Raw genomic sequence first — 21,832 nt, forward strand, 5'->3', positions numbered from 1 at the left:
AGGTGATGCTTTTTATTATCTGTATCACCTGTTCTCTCTAAATTCTTAGTGACTGTCCATTCTCATAGTGTTTAGATCTAGTGTGGTTCTTCCTTAGTTTCTACCATAAGGGTTTTGATTTCTTTGGCAGAATGAAGAGAGTAGCAAAATAAAGGTGAAGGTATGTGTGTATACATACGTACACACACACACACACACAAACATCTAGATATATAAAAGTACAAAGATTTCTATATACATGTCTCCACTTTTATACCTATGCACATATGATAGTATGAAGGAAAAAGCAGGGTAAAGGTTAAGGCTTGGAAATGCTATTCCTAATATATTGGAAGTGTCTGTTCCCTTTTCCTTCACAGCATTCTGGCTGTATATGTTTCTTTGTGTTCCTGATGATACATAAGCATATCCCATATAAACCACTGTAAAGTAACAGTCTCCCAGATTAGATCTGTGGAAGTTTACAGTCGCGCACATTTTATGTGTATGTGAGGAACAGGAAACCCAGAATTTGCAGAGCCTTTTCAGATATGTTTGTCAGGCCAGCAATCTTAGTGGGAACTAGTATGTGTAAGGAAAAAAGAAAGAAGAGTGGGTTTATAATTTGTTCAAATGAGCCCTGACTTTGCTGAGTCTTTTGGAATATATTTGATATGCTAACAATTGTAGTGATAAACCAGTGTGTTTAAGAAGGAAACAAAAAAAGATTAGGAGTTTATGTGGTTCAGAAGTTCCCAAGGTTTGATTTAACTGCAACTCCTCTACAAGTTTTTTGTTGTTGTTGTTCTTGTCTTTTTTTTTAAATGGTTCTTTTAAGAACAAGATAGTGAGTCATGCTTTTGAAACGGCTTGTAAATAAAATTAATTTGCAATACTGTATCAGTTCTAGATGTCAATTCAGTAATGGAGTCATAAGATCATACTGGTTTGGACATTGGGAGCTTTCTATTCTGCTGTTCTAATAATCACAGTAGATCTTTTTCCATTATGCTTCTGACTAATACTACAAATATTTGTTGTTTTAAAATTTTATTTTAATTTTTTTCTTGTTCTCTTGCTATATTCAGTTAGTCTCAGTGTTTGAAGACTTTCAATTAGTTCCTTTGGTAGTCTTACACTGAAAAGTTAGTTACTGCAAATTGTACTTTATCTTGTTCTAGGTTCAAGATGCTGGGCAGGAGATGGTGGCGTCTTCTGGCACACCAGGACCAGGCAAATCAAAGGTAATCAGTCCTCACAAACCTAATTTATTTGGATACCAGTAGTTGCAAGGGTTACAGCTTAGCCTGCGAGCCATGACTAATAGGAAGACAAAGATATTTTTAACATTTCTTCTAGACAGGAAAAATTAACTTAGAAACATTAAGATAAAGTGTTTTGGAAACCATGAGGAAAAAAAAGTCTTTTTGGTATGTTCACTTCCTGTTATATTTGATAAATTAATAGCATGCAGTTTTGGCAGCATGTTTCATAATGGACACAGACATCTTTGCATATGTTGGAAGTAAATTTAAATAATGACAATGTTAGGTCAACAGCTAATTTCAAAATGTTGTTCAAATTGTATTATTGAATTGCCATCCTTCCCAAATGAATTTTCCTAACTGATGCTGCCCAATTGTCTGCTCCAGAGTTGTTTCAGAAAAGTACAGAATTAGGAGTAGTTTCTGTTACTGTACTTGAAATAACAGAATTGGATAACAAAATAGCAGTAACTTGTACTGTTATTCTTCTTTGAAATGTTGTTCTTCTTGCAAATGTATGGTAAGAGTTTCTTGTCCTAAAATTCAGCTTCTTGGAAGTGAGATGCTAAAATGCCTTATCTCTATTTCTCTCCGGGTTAAAGGAAACCAGTTTCTCTGATACATACTTTTTTTTACAGCTGGACACATTGCCCAAAGAAGACCTCATCAAATTTGCAAAAAAGCAAATGATGCTTATACAGAAAGTGAAGTCAAGATGTGCAGGTATCTTTCTGGAAAGAACAATTTCTGGCTGAATGCTTGACACTACCTGACCTTTTCAAATATCACTGTGTGGTTTTGATAAGTAGATCTAAATTCTAGGCAAAAATCCTAGATTTTATTTTTGTTCAATTTTGCTGTTTATGGTGGGAGGATAAGGGCTGAAGTAATTTGATTAAGAAAGAGAGGAAAAGGAGTATTGCTTTTGCCAGGTATTACATTAATTTTGGTCTGACAGTATGGCATGATGGAACAGTGTAGCTTGTGTAAAAGTTTTAGTGGGATTTGTCATTGTCTGTTCCCCCTGCAGGTTGCTTTTCAGGCAGCAGATGGGAGGAAGAATGTCTGATATTTTTTTTCATGAATAGTACTGTTGTAGAGTACAATGGCTTCTTTAAGATAGTTTGCTCCTTTATATTTGAACATTTGTTGCTTTAACAAGAAATTGTAAAATATACCAAACAAAATTTTATGCTTAACAACAAAAAGTATGTGTAAATCTGTGCTCTCACATGCTGTCCTTCTCTCTGCTGTCCCTTTTCCTCCAGTGGCCCACTACTTGGACTGGTGTCACTTCCCCTTGTTTGAAATGACAATTATGCTGACTGCTGGTAGCTGCCCAGTGAAACAATAAGGATATAGGGATGGGCTATACCAGGCTTTTCCTCAGTGTGGTTATTCATAAGATCTTGTTCTTCTGCTTGCTGCCTATTTTTAGAGAACCAGTAGAAACTGAGTATCTTTCCTCTGATTTAAATTGACCATGAAATAGAAGGTAAGATGATCTTCAAAAGAATTTCTATCTGTTGTCCCTCTATCCAAAGAAGGAAGTTTTGCTTCCTCAGGGAGCCATGCTCAGTGTCAGGACTGGAGAAGTAGTACTGAATATTTGGTCTCTTTCTGTTAGTCCTGTCTATCGCTCAGTAACAAACAAAAACTGATGAAGTAAAAGACATCTCTGATTTGAACAAAAGTGTTGTCAGGCACTAGATTTACTAGAAATTTGCTACTGTGATGCTGCATCAATTCATACTGTGAAATTTCTTTACGTTTTAAGAACTGGAGAAAGAAATTGAAGAACTCAGATCTAAAGCAGCTACTGCAGGAGCTGATGATATTATTCAGGTAGGAATATGTAATGGGTTTCTACTGTATTACATAAAGCTAGCTTACATACATCCACAGAAATAATTTGGTAAATAGTAAATAGCTTGAAAACTGTTATTCAAATTGAATGGAATCAATCTGCAGGAATCCAAGACACTTCCTAAAACCTTTTTTATTCCTTCTCCCCTCATGTCCTTACTCCACTTGCCAGCAAACACTATTGATTCTGTGAGGAATAGTACAGAGTAGTACACTTTCCAGGCAGAACTTATCACAGCACTTCAGTGCTTGAAGGGGGCTTATAAGATGTGGACAAACTTTTCAGCAGGACCTGTTGTGATAAAACAAGGCATAATGGTTTTAAACAAAAAGCTGGTCAATTTAGATTAGATGTAAGGAAGATGGTTTTTTACACAGAGGGTGGTGAAATATTGGAAAAGGTTGCTCAGAGAGGTGGTAGATTCCCCACCCCTGGAAATATTCAAGATCAGGTTGAATAGGGCTGTCAGCAACCTGATGGAGTTGAAGATGTCCCTGCTTGCTACAGGGCAGTTGGACTAGATGGCCTTTAAAGGTCCCTGCCCACCCAAACTATTCTATGACTCTATGAATGTCCCCACCAAGACTTTTCCTTGTGTGGCTGGTTAGACCAGTTTTTGTTCATTTTGGAGTGACCATTGCAGAAAGACTTCAGCTATTTACAAAAGTTCTGACAGTCATTTGATGAGATTAGAAACACATAATTCAAGTTGCATGTCACAAGAAGTACTTTTGGGATCTGTCTTTCTCAAGGTAAGGGTCATAGCATACGAAAGTGCAAATTGGTAGGGACGAGGAATTTCTCAACTGTAGAATTGTTTTGAATAATTTGGGTAGAGATTTCTTTTCTACAGAAAGGGAACTTCACCACCACTACCTGATAATAAAAATTAGCTGATCACAAGTACAGTTTTTAAAAGAACCCAAAGTCATTGTTTTAGTCTACTTATTGCATATCAGTTTTATTTGGGCTGAAAGCAGTTTTTAAAACCAGACTGATGTGTTTATTTGACAAAAAGCGTCGTAATCAGTATGTGAGTTCCTACATTTTGCAGAAATCATTGTTTCCATTGTTAAGAAACCCTTCTTTCAATGATCTTTCTCATTTAATATTAGGCTCTCACAGAAAGGCTGGATGCTGTGCTTCTGGAAAAAGCTGAAAGTCAGCAGCAGTGCATAGCTCTGAAAAAAGAAAATATTCAAATAAAGCAAGAAGCAGAGGTACTGAAATGAGCCACAGAACATTACTGAAATATTTCAGAATTATATTTATTTTCTAGGTTTACTTGTTGTATATCTAATTTTAATCTTTTTCTTCACTTACCTTTGTTCTATCTTTTAAAAAAATCTAAAAAAATCTAAAGGCTTTATATATTAAAGCATATTTCTCTGTACCCCCTAGTCCATAGTAATAAATATAAAATTCTTACATACATTGTCTAGATCCACAGCTGTGAGAAGAATTCAGTGTGTACATTAAAAGCCTACATAGGCTTCAATCCATCAGCTCTGCCTTTCCATGGGAGATACGAGATTTACCTTTAGATATTCGTAAGAAGGATCCTGTCAGCCAAGGCACCTATATTATATCAATAATCTCAATTAATAATAAAGTGAAGACTGAATTGCTTGCAATTGATGGATATTGTTATATTCCAGATACCTGAATTTGTTGCACTAAAACTAATCTGATCTTTAATACATTATCAGAATAGTTGCTAAAGCTGAAGTCTATCATGACCGTTTTGTGAAATTATGCTGGTAAACATGATTTAGGATTTAGCTTTCCTTTCTCATTTTGCAAATGTTCTTGTACTCTGTGCAGTGTCTTCTGAATTTATTTGTCGTAATACAGTTAGATATTTAAAAGCTATAACAGTTTTTAAAAAACATTTTCTCATTCATTTTTGTAAACAGTTCACTTGGAAATTCTGTGTGCTAAGTTACCACTATTTAATAATGTTCTTGTTTGTTTAGGCTGCAGTGGCTAAAACAGAAGAATTGCAAAAACAACTGGAACAATCAAGTATTGACTCTCTGGAAGAAATAAAAGCTCTGAAGAGTGAATTAGCAAATGCACAATGCAAGCACAATGAGGATTTAAAAAAGCTGAAGTTGGAATTAGATGAACAAGTGAAGAAACAAATTGAGCTGGTGGAACAGGTTGAATGTCACAGTGATAGTCAAAAAGAAGTTAAAAGATTACAAGATGATGTCCAAAGAATTAAATCTACTTATGAGGAGCAAATTCTGTGTCTGAAGAAGCAGTTGGAAACTGTGAATGAAGACAAAAACAAAGAAGTGACAAATCTGCAAGAAACTATTAAAAGCAACTCTCAGTGTTACCATAATGAAATAAAAAATCTGAATGAAGAGCTTAAAAAATTAAAAAGTGCCCATCAGGAAGAGGTGTCAGAATTGATGCATCGGATTGAAGTATCATCTAAAGAAAACAAAGAAAAGCAAAATCAAATAAATCAGTTACAGCACAATTTGGCAGAGAAAAATGCCAAGGATGAAATGCATGCTCATACTGACCAGCGTGAATATGACTTGGAGCAGCTGAGAGAAGTCTTAAATAAAAATTTAGAAAACAAGATAGATGTTGCAGATACACAAGAAGAACCTTGTGTAGAAGCAAGAATGGAAGAAAAGGTTAGGTACCTGGAACATAGTTTAGAAGAACTCCAGTCTCAACATAGTATATTAAAAGATGAGTTAACTTACATGAGCAATGTCAAGATAAAACTGGAAGAGGAAATCCATCGTATGAAGGATGAGTACTTTCATGAGCGGGAAGACTTGGAGTTTAAGATAAATGAATTGCAGCTTACTAAAGAAGATTACTGTTGTGTAATTGAAAAACTAAAACTGGAGCTTCAAGGAGCAGAACAGCACTCTGAAACTGCTGCAAAAGAGCACAAATTAGAGATTCAGACTCTGAGAGATCAACACAAGAGAGAAATTTCTGAACTAAATGAAACTTTGTTAGCTGGTTCTGAAAAAGAACAGATGGCATTAATTTTTGAAATGCAGGAACTTAGAGAACAACTTGAAAAGCTAACTCAGGAGAAAGAAGAAGCTGTGTCCAATTACAACAGCCTGAGAGAAACAATGGAAACTCTACAGGCTGAGCTAGGTGAATCTGCTGGAAAGATCAGCCAGGAGTTTGAATCAATGAAACAACAGCAAGCTTCTGATGTCAGTCAACTGCAACAGAAACTCCGGGCTGCTTTCAATGAAAAGGATGTTCTTCTTGAAACTGTAAATCGCCTACACGAAGAAGTAGAAAAATTGTCATCTAATCAGTTAGAGATAGAAGAACTTAAATCTAAAATTGTTAGTCTTGAGGAGGACAATAACACAATGACAAGCTCCATTGACCAAAAAGAGATTACTGTAAGAGAACTGGAAGAGAAGATCATTGCTCTTACTGATCAAAACAGGGATATTTTAAATGATGTGAAATGCTTGGGTGAAGAGAGGGAAACCCTTCAGGAAAGGTGCAAGCAAGAACAAGTTAAAATTCAGGAACTTCAGCAAGAAGTAGATGTTGCTAACCAATACAATAATGACCTGAAGGAAAAGGTAGAGGAATTAACAGAGAAACTGAATGAAGCTTTAACTTCAAAGGGTGAAAATGCTCAAATGCTAGAGCAACTAGAAAAACAGATTGAATGTCTTATGCGTGATAAAGAGCAGCTTTCATCTGAAGTATACACTCTTCGTGAGGAAAACAAGAAAGTCATTCAGGAAAAAGGTGAATTAAGTGAAGAGCTGGGAAAGACTACATCTGAAAAAGATGGTTGTTTAGTATTGAAAGAGCAGTCTGAAAACTTAGAAAAGAAACTACAAATGATGACTGCAGAAAAAGACCACATAGCAACCTTACTTGAAAATGAACAAGTGCACACATCCCATGTAAGAACTCAGCTGTACCACCTACTTGAGCAAGTGGGGTTCGGCATTTCAGATTCTAATGAAGAATATGATTCTCTTAACTTGATAAAAATTGCAAATGAATGCTTGTCAAAGATTAAAGAAGAGCAGTGCCTTGCTCTACAAAAGGAGGAGGAAGTAGTTCATTTGCAGCAGGAAGTTGAGAGATTAGAGGAAGAAAATGCAGCTCAACATAGAGAACATAGATCCCTGATTGAGGATTTTGAAAAAGAAAAGAACCTCTTGAGAGAAGAACTGGAAGGAGTGTTGTCTGAAAAAGAGGCGCTTCAACATGATATCCAGGAGCTGAGGAATGTCAGTGAAAAAACAAGGATTGAAAATCAAGATCTTTTAGCTAATATTGAAGAGATCAGTCAAAAACTTGCTCTTTATGAAAATCAAATACAAGAACAGCAAAAAGGATCTGAAAAACAAGACGACTTAAATTTCATTCTGGAACAAAAGGAAACTGAGCTTAGAAATGTGAAAGACGAACTGAGTTCTCTAAAGGTTATATTTTGTTATTGAAGTATAAAGACTAAACCTCTAAAGTCTTCAGAATTAAGGTTCAAAAAATACTTTCAATTCTCTCTTCTTTTTTTTTTCTTTTTTTTTTTCCCTTGGCCTGAAAGTGAGTTTCCCTTCTAGAAAGCACGTGTTTCTGAGTTTTCTAGCACCTCAGAATTCCCTTCTTTCCCCCAGGAAAAAAAAATTAAACAAAACCAATCATAAAGCTTTTTTGACAAAAGTTGTTTGTAGTTGAACCTTTCTTCCTATCAATACCCCTCAAAGCAATCAATTGACTAGATGGACTAACTGACTTCATAATCTTTCACCTCTAACTTTCTGTGGTTCCATCTGAAACAAAACTGCTTGATCTGCATTAACTTCAGGTCTTGGGAATTGCTGGTTATGTAAAGCTGACAGCTCCAGAATGAGGGTGTCTCCCCTTTTTTTTGTGCTTTGACAGGATGGAAAGCAGCTCTTAAAAGGTTGGAGTGTTCTGCTTTCAACATAACTACTTTCACCAAGCTGATACGAAGTTGCTCATAAAGGCTTTCTTGGTAGTAAGAACGTAGACAGTTTTAGCTGTAGCTAAAACTTCTGGTGGCTTTTTAGGGAAAATACAGGTACCACAAAGAAATTTTTGTAATACTTCTTATATCTATCTTTATAATACAGAATGTAATGGAGACAATGACTGAGAAAACTGATCAACAGTCTTCAGTAGCAGAGCTTCAAGAAAAAATTGGTATCTTTCTCACATTTTTTTTTATATAAATGGTTTGGCTTCTTTGGATTGTTACTTTTTCTTTCTTTGCATAATTGTCCTGTATTTCCACAAGTCGAGGAAGATGGGGAAGTAGGTATTAATGCAGCTTCCTGCAATATTCCTTCCATTGGGAATTTTAAATGTTGTTAGCAATTTTAAGTTGAATATGATTTGATACTTTTTAAGGCTTTTTCTTCCTCTGTACATGTCGATAAACAGTGTAGTGGATTTAATATTTATTTTTTAAATGTGGGTAATTTGTCAGTAAGAATCCTTGAGGCTACCAGAAGGAAAGGGAAGCAACACTGCCAAAACTACTGTTGCTTTATTGCAGTTATGCCAGCACATTAGCAGGAAAATGCTTCTGAGTTGTTAAATTTATGTAGAAGTAGACAGGAATATGGCTCTTAACTGTGATGGAAGCTTCTGAAACAGGGAAAGATTGTCCAGGGAAGGATTGCCCCTAAGCTCTCTCTGTGTCTGGATGTTTTAGGTTCAAATTAAATGCTTAACTGAATGAAACACTTGAACATCCCCCCCGGCTTTATATTTTGTTTGGTTTTAAAATCATGCTGATGTTTGTGTTCTAATTGAATTTCATTTCATTTCACTTCTTGGGAAGAAATGGAAAGATGTAATTTTTAATTTTCTTATGTATTTATTTTAGGGATGCTCGAAAAAGAATCTGCTGAAAAAGGAGAGAAGCTAAATAAAATTAAAGTGGTTGCTGTGAAAGCAAAGAAAGAATTAGATGCCAGCCGAAAAGAGGTACCCTGACTACTTCCTAATATGAAGAAGATTCTGCATGAGGGGTTTTGTTTTAATGACGCACACTTCTTTTTATTAAGATGCAGGCTATGAAGGAAGAGTTGGAGTTGGTTCGATCAGAAAAAGAACAGTTGTCTGCATCAATGAAAGATGTAATTCAAGGAGCCGAAAGCTATAAGGTAGGTGTAGTGCTGCATTCACAAAAGACAGTAAACTGTCAGAAAATACTTCAGGTTTGAAGCCTAGCCTGGATATACATTGCTATTTACTTGCACAACTATATTTGGCAAAAAAAATTGTGTCAGTGCAGTTGAATACCAGAATCCAGAAATGTAAGGTTCTCTTAATGGAACCATGCAGCTGCTGTCAGAAGAAAATGAGGCACTTCCTTTCTACTGGAATGTTATTTTTAAACCTTTTGAATCTAGCATACATACCAAGCAATGTGTTGCTGAGGCAAAACATAAATCCCTGTGAATTCTTCAAAGTTGAAGGTCCATTTGAAAATCCTTAAATGATGAAGACGAACTTGTAATTCCTTGGGAGCAAGTCTTTTTGGAGTACACCTCTGGGCACATGAAGGCAGAAGCAGGTGACAAGTCAGCATTGCTTCCCAAAGAGAAAGCTGTTCCCCATGAGACTTATGAGGAGAAGCTGAGGGAACTTGGGTTGTGTAGTCTGGAGAAACGCAGGCCCTGGGGGAGGCTCTATTGCTCTCTTACAACCACCCAAAAGGAGGATGTAGCCAGGTGGGGATCAGTCTTTTCTCCCAAGCAACAAGTGATAGGACAGAGGGAAATGGCCTTAAGTTCTACCAGGGGAGGTTTAGATTGGATGTTAGGAACAACTTCTTCACAAGAAGGGTGCTCAGGCGTTATAACAGGGGAACAACGGAGTCACCATCCCTGGTGGTATTTAAAGTATAATAAGTAAACACAGCAAGCACTTTATATACATGTATATAAAGTAAACACAGCACTTAAGGACGTGGGTTAGTGGTGGATTTGGCAGTGCTGGGTTTACTGTTGGACTCAGTCATCTTAAAGGTCATTTCCCATCTAAATGATTTTGTGGCATCATTGAGAGTATTGCATCCAGTCTTTTCCTTCCTTCTACCCCCAAATACAAGAAAGACATTGATAACTTGAAGCGATTTCAGTGGAGGGATGGCCGGGTTGGTCAAGAGACTGGAATAAGCGATGAGAAGTTGCTCAGCCTGGAGAAGACTTCAAAGGTTCAAAAGAACCTAATACAAGTCTTCCAGTACCTACAAAGACATGACGGGAATAGAGCCAGGTTGTTAATGGGGGTGCAAGGTAAGACAGTAGTCCTCAGTTGAAATGAGAGGTTCCAACTGGATACCTGGATTTTTATGCTATGAGAATGGTTGAGCTTTGGAATAGGTTGTCCAGTAGAGTAGCCATCTCCACCCTTGGAGACAGGTCCTTGGAAAGACCTGATTGGACAAAACTCTGAGTAACCTGGGCTCATCTCACTGCTGACCCTGCTTTAAGCAGTAGGATGACACCTACTGAGCTGTCTTCCAACCTGAATTCTAGAATTTCATGAACTGGAAGGGGTTTCTCCCAGAGCCTGTAGTGGAATCATAGCTTTAATTTCATTCTGGTATTTCTGATGTGCAGTAAGACAACTCCTATACTGAAATATTAGGTAAGCACACCTCAGAGGTGTAGAATGTGCTTATGCAATGTATCTTGTAAAAAATTATGCCTTTGTGTTTGTATGTGTTAAGAATCTTTTGATGGAATACGACAAGCAAGGAGAGCAGCTGGATTCTGAAAAAGGCAGAGCAAATAATCTTGAACATCAGGTAGATGACCTCACAAGACAGCTACAGATGTCATCCGAGCAGGTCAGTTCTGTATGTGGGTCTGATCTATTGATAAGTACCATAAAAATTAATTCTGCCTGTTGGGTGCAAGTTTTAATCATGTAATTGTTACTATAGTTTCATAACCTAAGTGTATTTTGAATAGTGACTTGAAATTCAGAGTGGTTTGTTTGTTCCTTTTCAACATCTGATATCTTACCTGGGCCGTGAGAAGGATAAATATATCTAGAATGTCTGTCTTTGTCAATAGAAGGAGTTTAGTTTATCCCAGGTCAACTCACAGAAAAGAGCAGATCATCTCTGACGTGATTTTGGACCTACGGCTCTGCTGCAAGTATCAAACTTGCAAACAAAATGTGGGTTTGGGTTTTTTTAATTTCTTGTTTAACCAACGGAGTGTTTAAATATACTAAATGAATTATGGAGTTTGCATTTTTTACAACGATGAGAGTTTAAGATGCATTGTAGAGTACTGTAGTGGCATTCAGAGGGGTCTGAGATGGTAATTAAGGAGCTGTAAGACACATTTTTGCAAAGCTAGCTGCAATGGGTTTGGTATTTAGGATTTAAACTTCCGGGCCCCACGCACCAAAGATCCACCTAGGCCACTGTTTCCTTACAAACACAAGCCAGTAGTGAATATCATAGGAAGAAATAAGAAATAATAGTATATATTCTGCTGATTATGCAGGCATTGCATTTTTCAAGTTTGTTATAAAGAATTTGTAAATAAACCACTGGTTAGGTAATTGACATCTTTCACTTATACTGCATTCTTAATAGGCAAAATAAAGACTAAGATACATCACTGAAAATGTCAAAATTTAATCTGTTACAGTCACTGCAGAAGTATTCCAGATGCAGTAGAGTTCTTACTATGTGCTGGTGGAAGACTTGGTGGTTCAGTCAAAGCTTGCAGTTCAGCCTTTTTTAGGAGTTAATACTATGATCATTTGTTTATAAATACAGCACCTGTATTTGAAGTGTGGCAATAAGTATTGAAGTATTGTATTGTTGCAAGGGGAAGGTGATTCTTGCAGAAAGCATAAGTTTTGAGGTATTTTTTTCAGATTTCTTTCAATTCTTGCCATTTTACAGAAAGCTGGGCAAATTAACTGAACAAAATAACCAAAATGTGCTAATAGCTTTAATTTCACCTGTTTATTAATCTGATTTAAAAGAATTAAGCTAGAAAAGACTCATCTGTAGGAGTGGTGTTTGTTAGGGATTTGGATAGAAATCAATGTTGGGAATTTTTTTAAATATAGAAAATATTTTATCTGTTAACATTGCACATGAATTCAACTTATGCTTTTTATCATTCCACTGTGCTAATTTCAGCATGATCAGTTACACTCTGCGAATGAAGACCTCCTGGCTCGTGTTGAAACACTGCAAAATAATATTAAGCTGCTGGAAACTCAGATACTGGAAATACAAAGAGCCAAGGCAAAGGTTGACAAAGAACTAGAAGCTGAAAAGCTTCTAAAAGAACAGAAAACAAAGGTAATACTTTGTAGAGATGGTGAATGGGTTGAAGCATTGCTTTCACTGGATGTGATTTCTGTTAGACCTTTGTAAACTGTGTTTTCATAGATCAGGTTCTATGCTTTCTCTCCTTGTTACTTGACTGTCCTTTTTGAAAACTTGGTCTGTTCATTGAAAGAACTTTGCAAGGCTGTCAATTCAAGTAGGTTGGGGGTAGTTACAGAATGTGAAAACCACTTTGTAGGATTTTTGGTTTTTCTCCTGTTTACAGTGATTTCCTAAAAATGGAGTCAACTATCTGTACAACCCAAGTGTGTGTGTGTCTAAGTATAAAAAGATGCTGACATCTGTTTTGAAATTGGACTGCGTAATTGACAACTATTTGAATTTCAGGAACATAGTGGTGCTCTCCGAGAAATGGAGGAGCTTCAGATGCAACTTCAGAAGGAAAAGAAGAACCTGCAGAAAACTATGCAAGAACTAGAACTGGCCAGAAAGGTAGGGTTGCTGTCCATGTTAGTGCTTAATGGACTACCAAAGATTTTGGCCCATCTGGGTGTGTAGAGTGCCTCCCTTTCTGGTCTGAGGATTTTAAAGCTGGAGGGTTGCAGAAGGGAAAATGTGAGGGCTTTTACCCCTGCTTGTGTGCTTGGAGAGCTGAAATGTTCTTTTAGGGTTGGTTTTGGTTTTATTTTTTGTTTGTTTGTTTAGCTTTGGTTATGTGGCCTTTCATGAGTAGAAATAGGAATAGAATTCAGATGTCTGGAATACATGTATAGTGCACTGTTAAGAAATTGCCTTGGTTGTAAGGACTGAAGATGACAGAAACTAATACATACAAAACACCTACTGATAAAACTGGCAACAGGTTTTTCAAAGCTTTTGGTTCTTGTTTGAAAACAGATTATTTACTGAGGATATGGAAACCAAATGGATGGTGGTATTTGCGGATATGAATAGAGACAAAATTTTTGTCTGATGAGCAGTAGTTTTTTACAGAATTACAAAAGTCATAGCGGCCAAGACAAATTGTAAGCTCTAACTTCATTTTGTGTACCTTGCAGGATGCTCAAAAGAGTACACTGATGGATATGGAAATAGCTGATTATGAAAGGCTAGTAAAAGAACTTAATCAGAAGATTACTGATAAAGACAGCAGAATAGAAGATCTTGAGCAAGAAACAGGGATTCAGAAACAGAAACAAGAGACCCTACAGGAAGAAATAAGTGAGTAAACTATAAACAGCAAGAGTCACAATGCTATAGTTAGCAGTGGTCAAAAATACAATTCAGAAGCAACTTCTTAAGTCAGCGAGTGAGAGTAAGCTTTGCAGGGAATACTAAACAGTTGCATCAGGAAAGCAATTTTGTCTTAGAGGAACCTTTACTAGGTTATGTATCACTTAATCCAGAATTCAGCGCTTAAAAGCCAATTTGCCTGCCTGACATACTGTGTTTCTTACCTGATTAAGTTATTCATAAGTTCTAAATTTTGGTGACTGACAAGGGTTTTATATACCACACTCATAAAACTTTATTGATTACCATGTGGTTAAAAATTCCATTTCTTCCTATCCTCAAGTGTAAATCTTAAAACCATTTCACTTATTTGAAGATCTTTGGGACAACTTTGAAAAAGGATGCTAACGTTACTATAAGCTACTTGTTTGCAGCTCTTAAGGAATCTGTTAGAATTTGTTTAAATATTTTCCAGCGTTTTTAAGGAAATACAAGTGGGGAGGTTTCCTTTGCATATAATTGTTGTTTTCTGCATTAGAGTCACTTCAGTCAACTATGCAACAGGATGAGGAAAGAAATGCCAAGATAAAACAACTCCTGGTAAAAACCAAAAAAGAACTGGCTGATTCAAAACAAGCTGTAAGTCCATATGCTAATGACTGTGTATTCTATTTTTAAACTAAATTTTAAAAAACAGATGGTAGGTGAATTTTTAGGTTGCTGAGGTTTGGGTTTTTTTTTTAATATCCAGGTAATTTTATCTTGCAGGAAAATGACCATCTAATGTTGCAGGCCTCATTGAAAGGGGAACTGGAAGCCAGTCAACAGCAAGTGGAAGCCTATAAGGCAAGAAACTTCACTGTTTTGTTAGTACAAGTTTTCTCATTTAAGTACTAAGGGTGTGATTTATACTGGGCACATGAAGAATAAAGAGGTGCTATTTTTACTTCTAGGTTACTGGTTGTTTTTCTTAAATGAGTTTTTTCTGTTTGCTGCTTTCCCCAAGTATTTTTTCCAGTGATTTTTTTTAAGTGGATTTACTCTGTCTTTTTCGTCTTTCCTTTTCCAGCAGAGGAGAGGACTGTGGAGTTTGAAGCTTGTAATGGGAATATATTTTTAAATGATTCTTTAAAAATGGAAGTTGCTCAGTTTTAAAACAGAAGAGCACAACATTGTCCGCAAAAGTCTTAAGTGTTGTCCATCTGTATACAGAACAGGAATAGGAATGGAGTAGGAATAGGAATAGGAATGGAATGGAATAAGCAGGGAAGGGTTGGCTTTCTTAAATGCTGCCACACCAGCATTGTAATTTTATCTTCAATTCTTTCTTTAAAACAACATCACTTTTTAAAAATGAATACATGGTAACCCATGTCTATTTTTTTTAATTCTATTTTTATTGGATTTGATTTGGTATTTACCAGTTCTGTGCAGGAATTACTGTAATAGAGCCCTAGGTGGCATGGTCCCTTGGAGAAGGAAGAAAAGTTTTTGTAATAGTGAAGTTTTCAACTGACTTTTTCAGATTCAAGTGGCTGTACTGACATCAGAAAAGCATAAAGTTCAGGAACAACTGCGAACATCTTCAGAGCAGCACCAGCGTATGATGAGTACTTGCCAGCAAAAAATTGCAACCCTGCAAGAAGAGTGCAGAGCAGCCCAGGTATTCCAGTGGAAGAAGTAATCTTAGAGACTTACGAAGGGAGATTTACTGCACTCTCTGCTTCTTGAAAAATATTTTGCAGATTTTTCACTCTTCCCTTTTTGTCTGTCAAGAATTAAGAATTACCCCCGTAATTGAGTGGTGGTATAAAGGACAAGCCAGACTGTCCTGGTTGACGTGTATCACTTGGGGTGACGCATCTGGATTTGCATACTTCTGTTTCCAGTAGGGAAAAACTTGTGGTAGTGGGGAGCCGGGGTTTATTTAAGATGATCAGTAAGTATACACTCAGGGAAAAGAAAAGTCTTGAAAGAAAAGAGCACAAACAAAATAAAGGAATAGGACTTGCTTCCTTTAAAATGAATTAACACAGATACCACTTTAAAGAAAAAAAGCTGTGAGAAATATATTTGCAAGCACCTTTTCATATGCTGAAATATGAGCAGCTTCTTAATTGGCAGCTGAACTACATGCAAAACTGACACTATTGCTGAAGTTTATTATTATTTCTGGGATTTTTTTGCTCATATAACACTGTTTGATGGTCCTGGAATGCAGTGTTTGCATTGGAGGCAAACAGATTAAGAATATAGTAGGACTGTTATGTTCAAACCACCTTTATGGTGATTACTACACTACTCTATGGCCACTGTTGTATGGTAGGTGTGCATCCTGCAGGTAAGTAACAGCTGAATGCAGCCTCTCAAAAAAACCTCTACATTTTAAAAAGGTGAACTGAAATGGACAAACTTTGTGGTTGCTGCTTCAGGAGGTTTGCCTTAGTTGTGCTGGTACACGTGGATCGTGGTTTTACAAATATATTCTTCATACCTGGGTGCTTACCATACCTGTCTGTGGTGGCTTGGTCTGTGATGCTGTGACATCAGCAAGGTTGTAGATCTTCCATACTGGCATGGCTTGAACCTCTTGGAAGATCAGCTTTCCTATTCAGATGCCCTACATCTGGAAAATAGATATTATTACAAGGTTATTAGCAAAGGAAAACTCCATCTAAAGGAAAGGTGGACCCTAAAGCAGACAGTAGAGAACAAAGTCATGCTGACATTTAAGGCTGTGTACCTGAGGACTTAGGAATATTCTAGCTCACATAGTATGACAGAATGAAAAGCAAAGGATTAATTTAAAGAAATGACCACAAATTTATAGACTCTGAAAATCTGGAGCAGTGGCTAGTCAGAGTCAGTTCTGTAGAATTTCACTCACCAGTTCAGCTGAAGGGAAAGTTTCCAAAATCCTCCTCTTAGGAATGAGGGCATTTTAGTTACCTGTAAATGGGAGTGACTAATGAATCCATGAGCTTGTCCTAAGACCCAAGAAAGAAAACCTGCATCAGTGTTTTGGGTTGTTTTAGAGAAATGTACAACATGAGTACTGTAAGGATGGAATAATATTTGCTGTATAGTGTGCAGTCAAGGATGAAGCTTCTACGATGTGAGGCAATTTTCTGTATGTCCACAGGAACTCATGTAACAGCTGCATTTAGAAGAAAAGACACACTAAACACCTTTATAGTCAACTACAATATTATATCTTGTGCTGTGTAATACCACTGCAAGACTGACTTAACTCCTCAGAATTATGCATAACTTTATGGCACATTAGAATTTTTGTCACCTTTGTAGTATTGGAGAGAAACAGAATTATACCTCCTTTTGTATTTTCTGTCACTTTTGCCTTCATTTAAAGATGTTGATAGAACCCCTGGCTTGTGAATCTCTCAGTTGAATGCAGTTTTTGAATTTTCAAGTATTCTTTCATTTCTTGAACACTGGAATGTTGAAAATCAATGTCTCAAGTTTCACATGTTATGATACACAGTTAAAATCTAAAGAAACATTATCTGTTATGGTGGTCACTGTTTTAATTATCTATTTAAAAGAAGGAAATGCAGCAGGTGGTTTTCATTTTTTTCAGTGTAAGATGTGTTTCATTATCAAGAAATAAGGGAGTAATAATCAATAGTAAAACTTATGGGTTTGTTTTCTGTGTGATAGGCTGAACAAGCATCTGTTACATCTGAATTTGAGAGCTACAAAGTCCGTGTTCATAATGTTCTAAAACAGCAAAAGAATAAATCTGCTGCTCGGACAGAATCTGAAGGAGCCAAACAAGAAAGGTAAAACTAACGTTTTTACTTGACCTGTAATCTGCCTGTGGCACTGCCTAACTGAACAGAAGAAATGCCAGTTTCTACTGTCGTGGTGCTGTATTACTTCTAGCTGGGTTTGTCTTTTTAACCATTATTTTAATGTAGATTACCTATTGTTACAGTTAGAAGGAAAAGTAAGGTCTTAAGAAGTTTTTTATGACTCTAATGAGCAGAAATTAGCCAGCACATTCTGTGTAGACTTGACATTTCTCTGATGTGAAGTAGCCAACTGCCATTTGCAACTAAGAAGAAAAGAGCAGATTGGTTCGGTTCAGCTGAGTTCACTTCAAACTTTTTCAGGAATTAGTGGTTTAGTATAGGTAAAGCTCTGGATGCCAGTTCAGTCATCAGTTCCAGTAGATTTACAAAATCCTATATGTTGTATCATATGAGGAAAGACTTGGAAGAAAAAAGTTACACAACCGAAAGTTCCCTGAAAATCCTTTAAGTACGGTCATAAGCCAGGTGAATTCAGATTCGCTTCAGAAAATGTCTCAACTCACTGCAAAAGTCAACCAGTTCCTGCAAGTTATTTTTATAAGTCGTTGATGGCTGCCTTTGGTGACAGACTGGGCGTTTATGGGTGGAATGTCAGGATTCATTTCTGATAGACCTTCAGTCGGTACCAACAACTGCAGCCAAAAATCCACCAGAGGGCGACTTGTGCTTTGTTAGAGACCTGGGTTTAGGGTTGGTTTGGGGTTTTTGAAACATTCTTGCCTTTGAAGCAACAAAGCTGCAAGAGTTACATTTCTTTGTCTCTCCTTTTTGCAGAATTTTAAGAAGTTCTGGTATTGTTTTGCGTTGTTTTTGTGAGAGAGACCTATCTTAGAAACAAATTGGATAAGCAATAAACAGATGACAGATGTTTTCCAAAGAAATTATTTACAAGTATCAACCCTAAGGATTAGTGAGATGGGCAGTTCATGAGATAATGGAGGTGTCTGCATATATAAATACAGAAATCAGTAAAAATAGAATGTGTGTGACTTAAGATTTTTTTCTTCCTGATATATCTGATTTTGATTTGTTTCTGACCAACTGTGTTTGTCTGTTACAGACTTGATGTTGCTTTCTAGTTCTTTGCTCAAAATCTACTCCAACCATTTGTCCCCTGTATTTGGTCTTATTGAACTGATGTGCATTTACTAAACATACAAAAAAAAGCCTCACCACTTTTAAGAAGAAATTTTTTCTGCCATCTGAATCCCATATATTATTTCCTTCTGTCTTGGCTCTTCTTGAAGTGGAAAGTGCTATCAGTCATGCTTTCTACACCAATAGTTGCATTCCCAGCAGTTCTGATGGGATGTGGCAAACCTATTTGTATCTACATTGAAATAGGATCTGGTTGTTTCTGCTTGTAGCCACATTCTAAGATTATTTTGGTCTTAGTGCTGTGTTGATTTAATTAATAAATATGCAATTTGGATCAGCTATCCAAAAAGTTATGGATATCATATAGGTTCTGAAATAATTCATTATTTTAAATGCATGTTGCATATTACTTTTTCTTCCATGTGCAGGGAACAGTTGGAGATGGTGATAGATCAACTTAAGGTGAAGCTGCAGGATGCTCAGCATAATTCACAAATGAATGCATCTGAACTCCAGGCATTGCAGTCTGAACATGACACCCTGCTGGAAAGACACAATAAGATTCTGCAAGAGACTGTTGCAAAAGAAGCAGAACTCCGTGAAAAGTATGGTCCGCTGATGAATAGATACAGATATTTTATTTTGTTTGAACTTTAAGATCTTGGCATGTAGAAGCCTGTAAATGTACTTAACAAAGAAGAGGCATGTTCTTGAGAAAGTTAAAGGAATTTTCAAAAGAATTGTTAGCTATTTTTCATGAGTCATCAGAAGTCTCAACAATGACAATGAAATAGTAGCTGATGAGGGAATTTGAGATTTCTGCAAGCTTTCTACCTCTTAACTAAATCTAAATTAATCTAATCTCATTAAATCTAATTAAACTAATCTAAAAATTAACATTTTTAAAGCATATTGACTATTTTTAAGTCTAATGCCCAGCACTACATTTGTGTTGTACTGCTCTACTAAATTTTATGGATGTTTCCTATTAAAAAAAAAAATAAGATACTTATATGCAAAGCAAACAAGTTCACTGACAAAATACCCAGTTCTTGTCCACCAAGTGCCTTTCTTACAGAAAGTACTGTATTTTCAGTTTGTGCTTGCCACAGTCTTAATTTTCTGTTTCTTTCAAAATGAAAGGAATCTGTTTAATCTGTATCACATCTTGAAAAATCACATGAGTACCTGATGCTTGAACTCCTCAAAAAGAGTCTGTCCTCATCTTTCCTTCTCCATTTAGGGTACAAAGAAGTTCACATGAGGTATTAATTAGAAATTACAAATTGGTATTAGGAACTGTTGACTTCTTGTCACTGTCTTTGTACAGTTTTATCTGTTCCTCATAGCTACGTAATGGTTCACTGGAGTCAACGAAATTATGTTCTGCATTTTCCTGGAAACAAACCATTTCACAATAGGTTCCCTTTATACCTAGACACTGGTCTTTGCTACTCTGGCTCTGTTTAAGTCTGTGTGCTTATAAAGGCAAGTCCTGGGCTTAGTCTTTCCATTAATGCACTCGTTTAACTGCATATATTTAATTGTTTAATATTATATATTATTATTTAATATATTTAATTGCTTGTGACAGTTCTGTCATGCTTCTGGAGTACCTCCACACTAGGTACAACTGATGAGTTACTGACATTTTTCTTGCTAACAGCTACACTCTTCTGCACTGGAAGTTGAGGTTTAAAAAAATTAAACTTACCTTCTTAGAAACCTGTGTTTTTAGAAGTCCTGCATAAGTGTTTGGTAAGCAGATGTTATAGGAAGTGGACTATAAGTGGCATGCCCTGTATGACACTATAAAGAGTCATGATGCAGTTTTAGAATTTAAGAATGTTTAGACCACCATGTCTGTTAAGTCTTTCATTATTTCCCAAAGATGTCTGAATTTTTTGTTCTGAAATAGAAGTCGAGTTTATATAGCACAGTGCATTCATATGATAGGAAATAAGTGTAACTTTTTCAGTCTCAGATTTTCCCTGTAAAAAGAGGACTTTAAGTGAAAAACAGTTGCACACAGTCATTCTAAGATAATCATACACATGAAAATGGAAAACTGCCTCAAACCGTAAAAATTTTGATATGTAAAATGACATTGTTTTGCTGTTTGTGTCTTACTGTTTGTGCATGCACTCTTTTCAGACTCTGCACAATACAGTCTGAGAACATGTTCATCAAAACAGAGCACGCCCAGGCGTTGAGTCAGCTGACAGCCCAGAATGAAGCTCTCCGGAACAATTTCAGAGATCAGGTCAGGAACCTGCAAGAGGAGCACAGGAAGACAGTAGAGACACTTCAGCAGCAACTCTCCAGAGTAGAAGCTCAGCTCTTCCAACTCAAAAGTGAACCAAGCACTAGAGGTAACTTCCAGGCAGAATACCAGTTTTTCATGGATTGGTTACAGATTTGTGTACCCCAGTCTGAAGCTAAAACATGCTTACAGTGTTTGATTCTGTAAAATCACCTGAAACTTTTTCTGGAAAATCTGCAGCATGCTGTATCAGTCCACAGATACCAAGTCAGGAATGTGTCTTTGTTATTATTTACTGTCACTTCAGAATCCCAAGGTCCTTGAATACATGCAGAGGAGGGCAACAAAGGTGGTGGAAGGGCTGGAAGGACTGTCCTGTGAGGAGCAGCTGAGGACTCTGGGTTGGTCTAGTTTGGAGGAAAGCAGGATGAGGGCAACCTCATTGCTGTCTTACAGATTCCGAAGGAGATGAAGTGAAGAGGGAAGTGCTGAGCTCTTCTCCCTGGTACCATATAGGACATATGGGAATGGTTCAGAGCTGCCATGGGGAGGTTCAGACTGGATATTAGGAAGCATTTTCTTACTGAAAGAGTGGTCAAACTCTGGGACAGGCTTCTTAAAGAGCTGATTGATGCCTCAAACCTGTCAGTGTTTTAAGAGGCATTTGGACAATGCCCTTGATAATGTTTTAACATTTGATCAGCTGTGACGTGGTCAGGCAGTTGGACTAGATACTTGTAGGTCACTTCCAAGTGGAACTATTCTGTTCTAGAATCTGCATCACTGTTATCTATTCTGCAGTATCGGCATTGTCAGACAGATGGAGGGAAATTATTTGGTAAATATTTGGTGTTCTTATCAGGTTGTCTCAGGTTTTGGAGCATGCTGTACATCTGCCTCAAGTACAAGGTATAAAGCTAAAGAAAAGTGTATTGAAAGCTGTTTTAAGAATGTTTGTTATTTGTATAC

At 36.7% G+C, this 21,832-nt stretch overlaps 1 protein-coding gene across 1 annotated transcript in view; it reads left to right on the forward strand.

The window, feature by feature from the left end:
* GCC2 (GRIP and coiled-coil domain containing 2) overlaps positions 1–21,832 on the forward strand; it is a gene marked incomplete at its 5' end in the record, with an annotated part of 31,043 nt that overhangs the window by 1,783 nt on the left and 7,428 nt on the right. The window contains 18 exons of the mRNA XM_082277498.1: positions 1,161–1,223; positions 1,883–1,967; positions 3,022–3,089; positions 4,227–4,331; positions 5,088–7,559; positions 8,232–8,301; positions 8,990–9,090; positions 9,171–9,269; positions 10,844–10,963; positions 12,284–12,448; positions 12,824–12,928; positions 13,495–13,657; positions 14,208–14,308; positions 14,438–14,515; positions 15,195–15,332; positions 17,348–17,469; positions 19,029–19,205; positions 20,755–20,972. Of these exons, the coding sequence (XP_082133624.1) occupies positions 1,161–1,223; positions 1,883–1,967; positions 3,022–3,089; positions 4,227–4,331; positions 5,088–7,559; positions 8,232–8,301; positions 8,990–9,090; positions 9,171–9,269; positions 10,844–10,963; positions 12,284–12,448; positions 12,824–12,928; positions 13,495–13,657; positions 14,208–14,308; positions 14,438–14,515; positions 15,195–15,332; positions 17,348–17,469; positions 19,029–19,205; positions 20,755–20,972 (4,450 nt within the window). The remainder of the gene's footprint in view (positions 1–1,160; positions 1,224–1,882; positions 1,968–3,021; positions 3,090–4,226; positions 4,332–5,087; positions 7,560–8,231; positions 8,302–8,989; positions 9,091–9,170; positions 9,270–10,843; positions 10,964–12,283; positions 12,449–12,823; positions 12,929–13,494; positions 13,658–14,207; positions 14,309–14,437; positions 14,516–15,194; positions 15,333–17,347; positions 17,470–19,028; positions 19,206–20,754; positions 20,973–21,832) is intronic.

This window comes from Coloeus monedula (genome assembly GCF_965178545.1).
Source record: "Coloeus monedula genome assembly, chromosome: 3".
Taxonomy (NCBI): domain Eukaryota; kingdom Metazoa; phylum Chordata; class Aves; order Passeriformes; family Corvidae; genus Coloeus; species Coloeus monedula.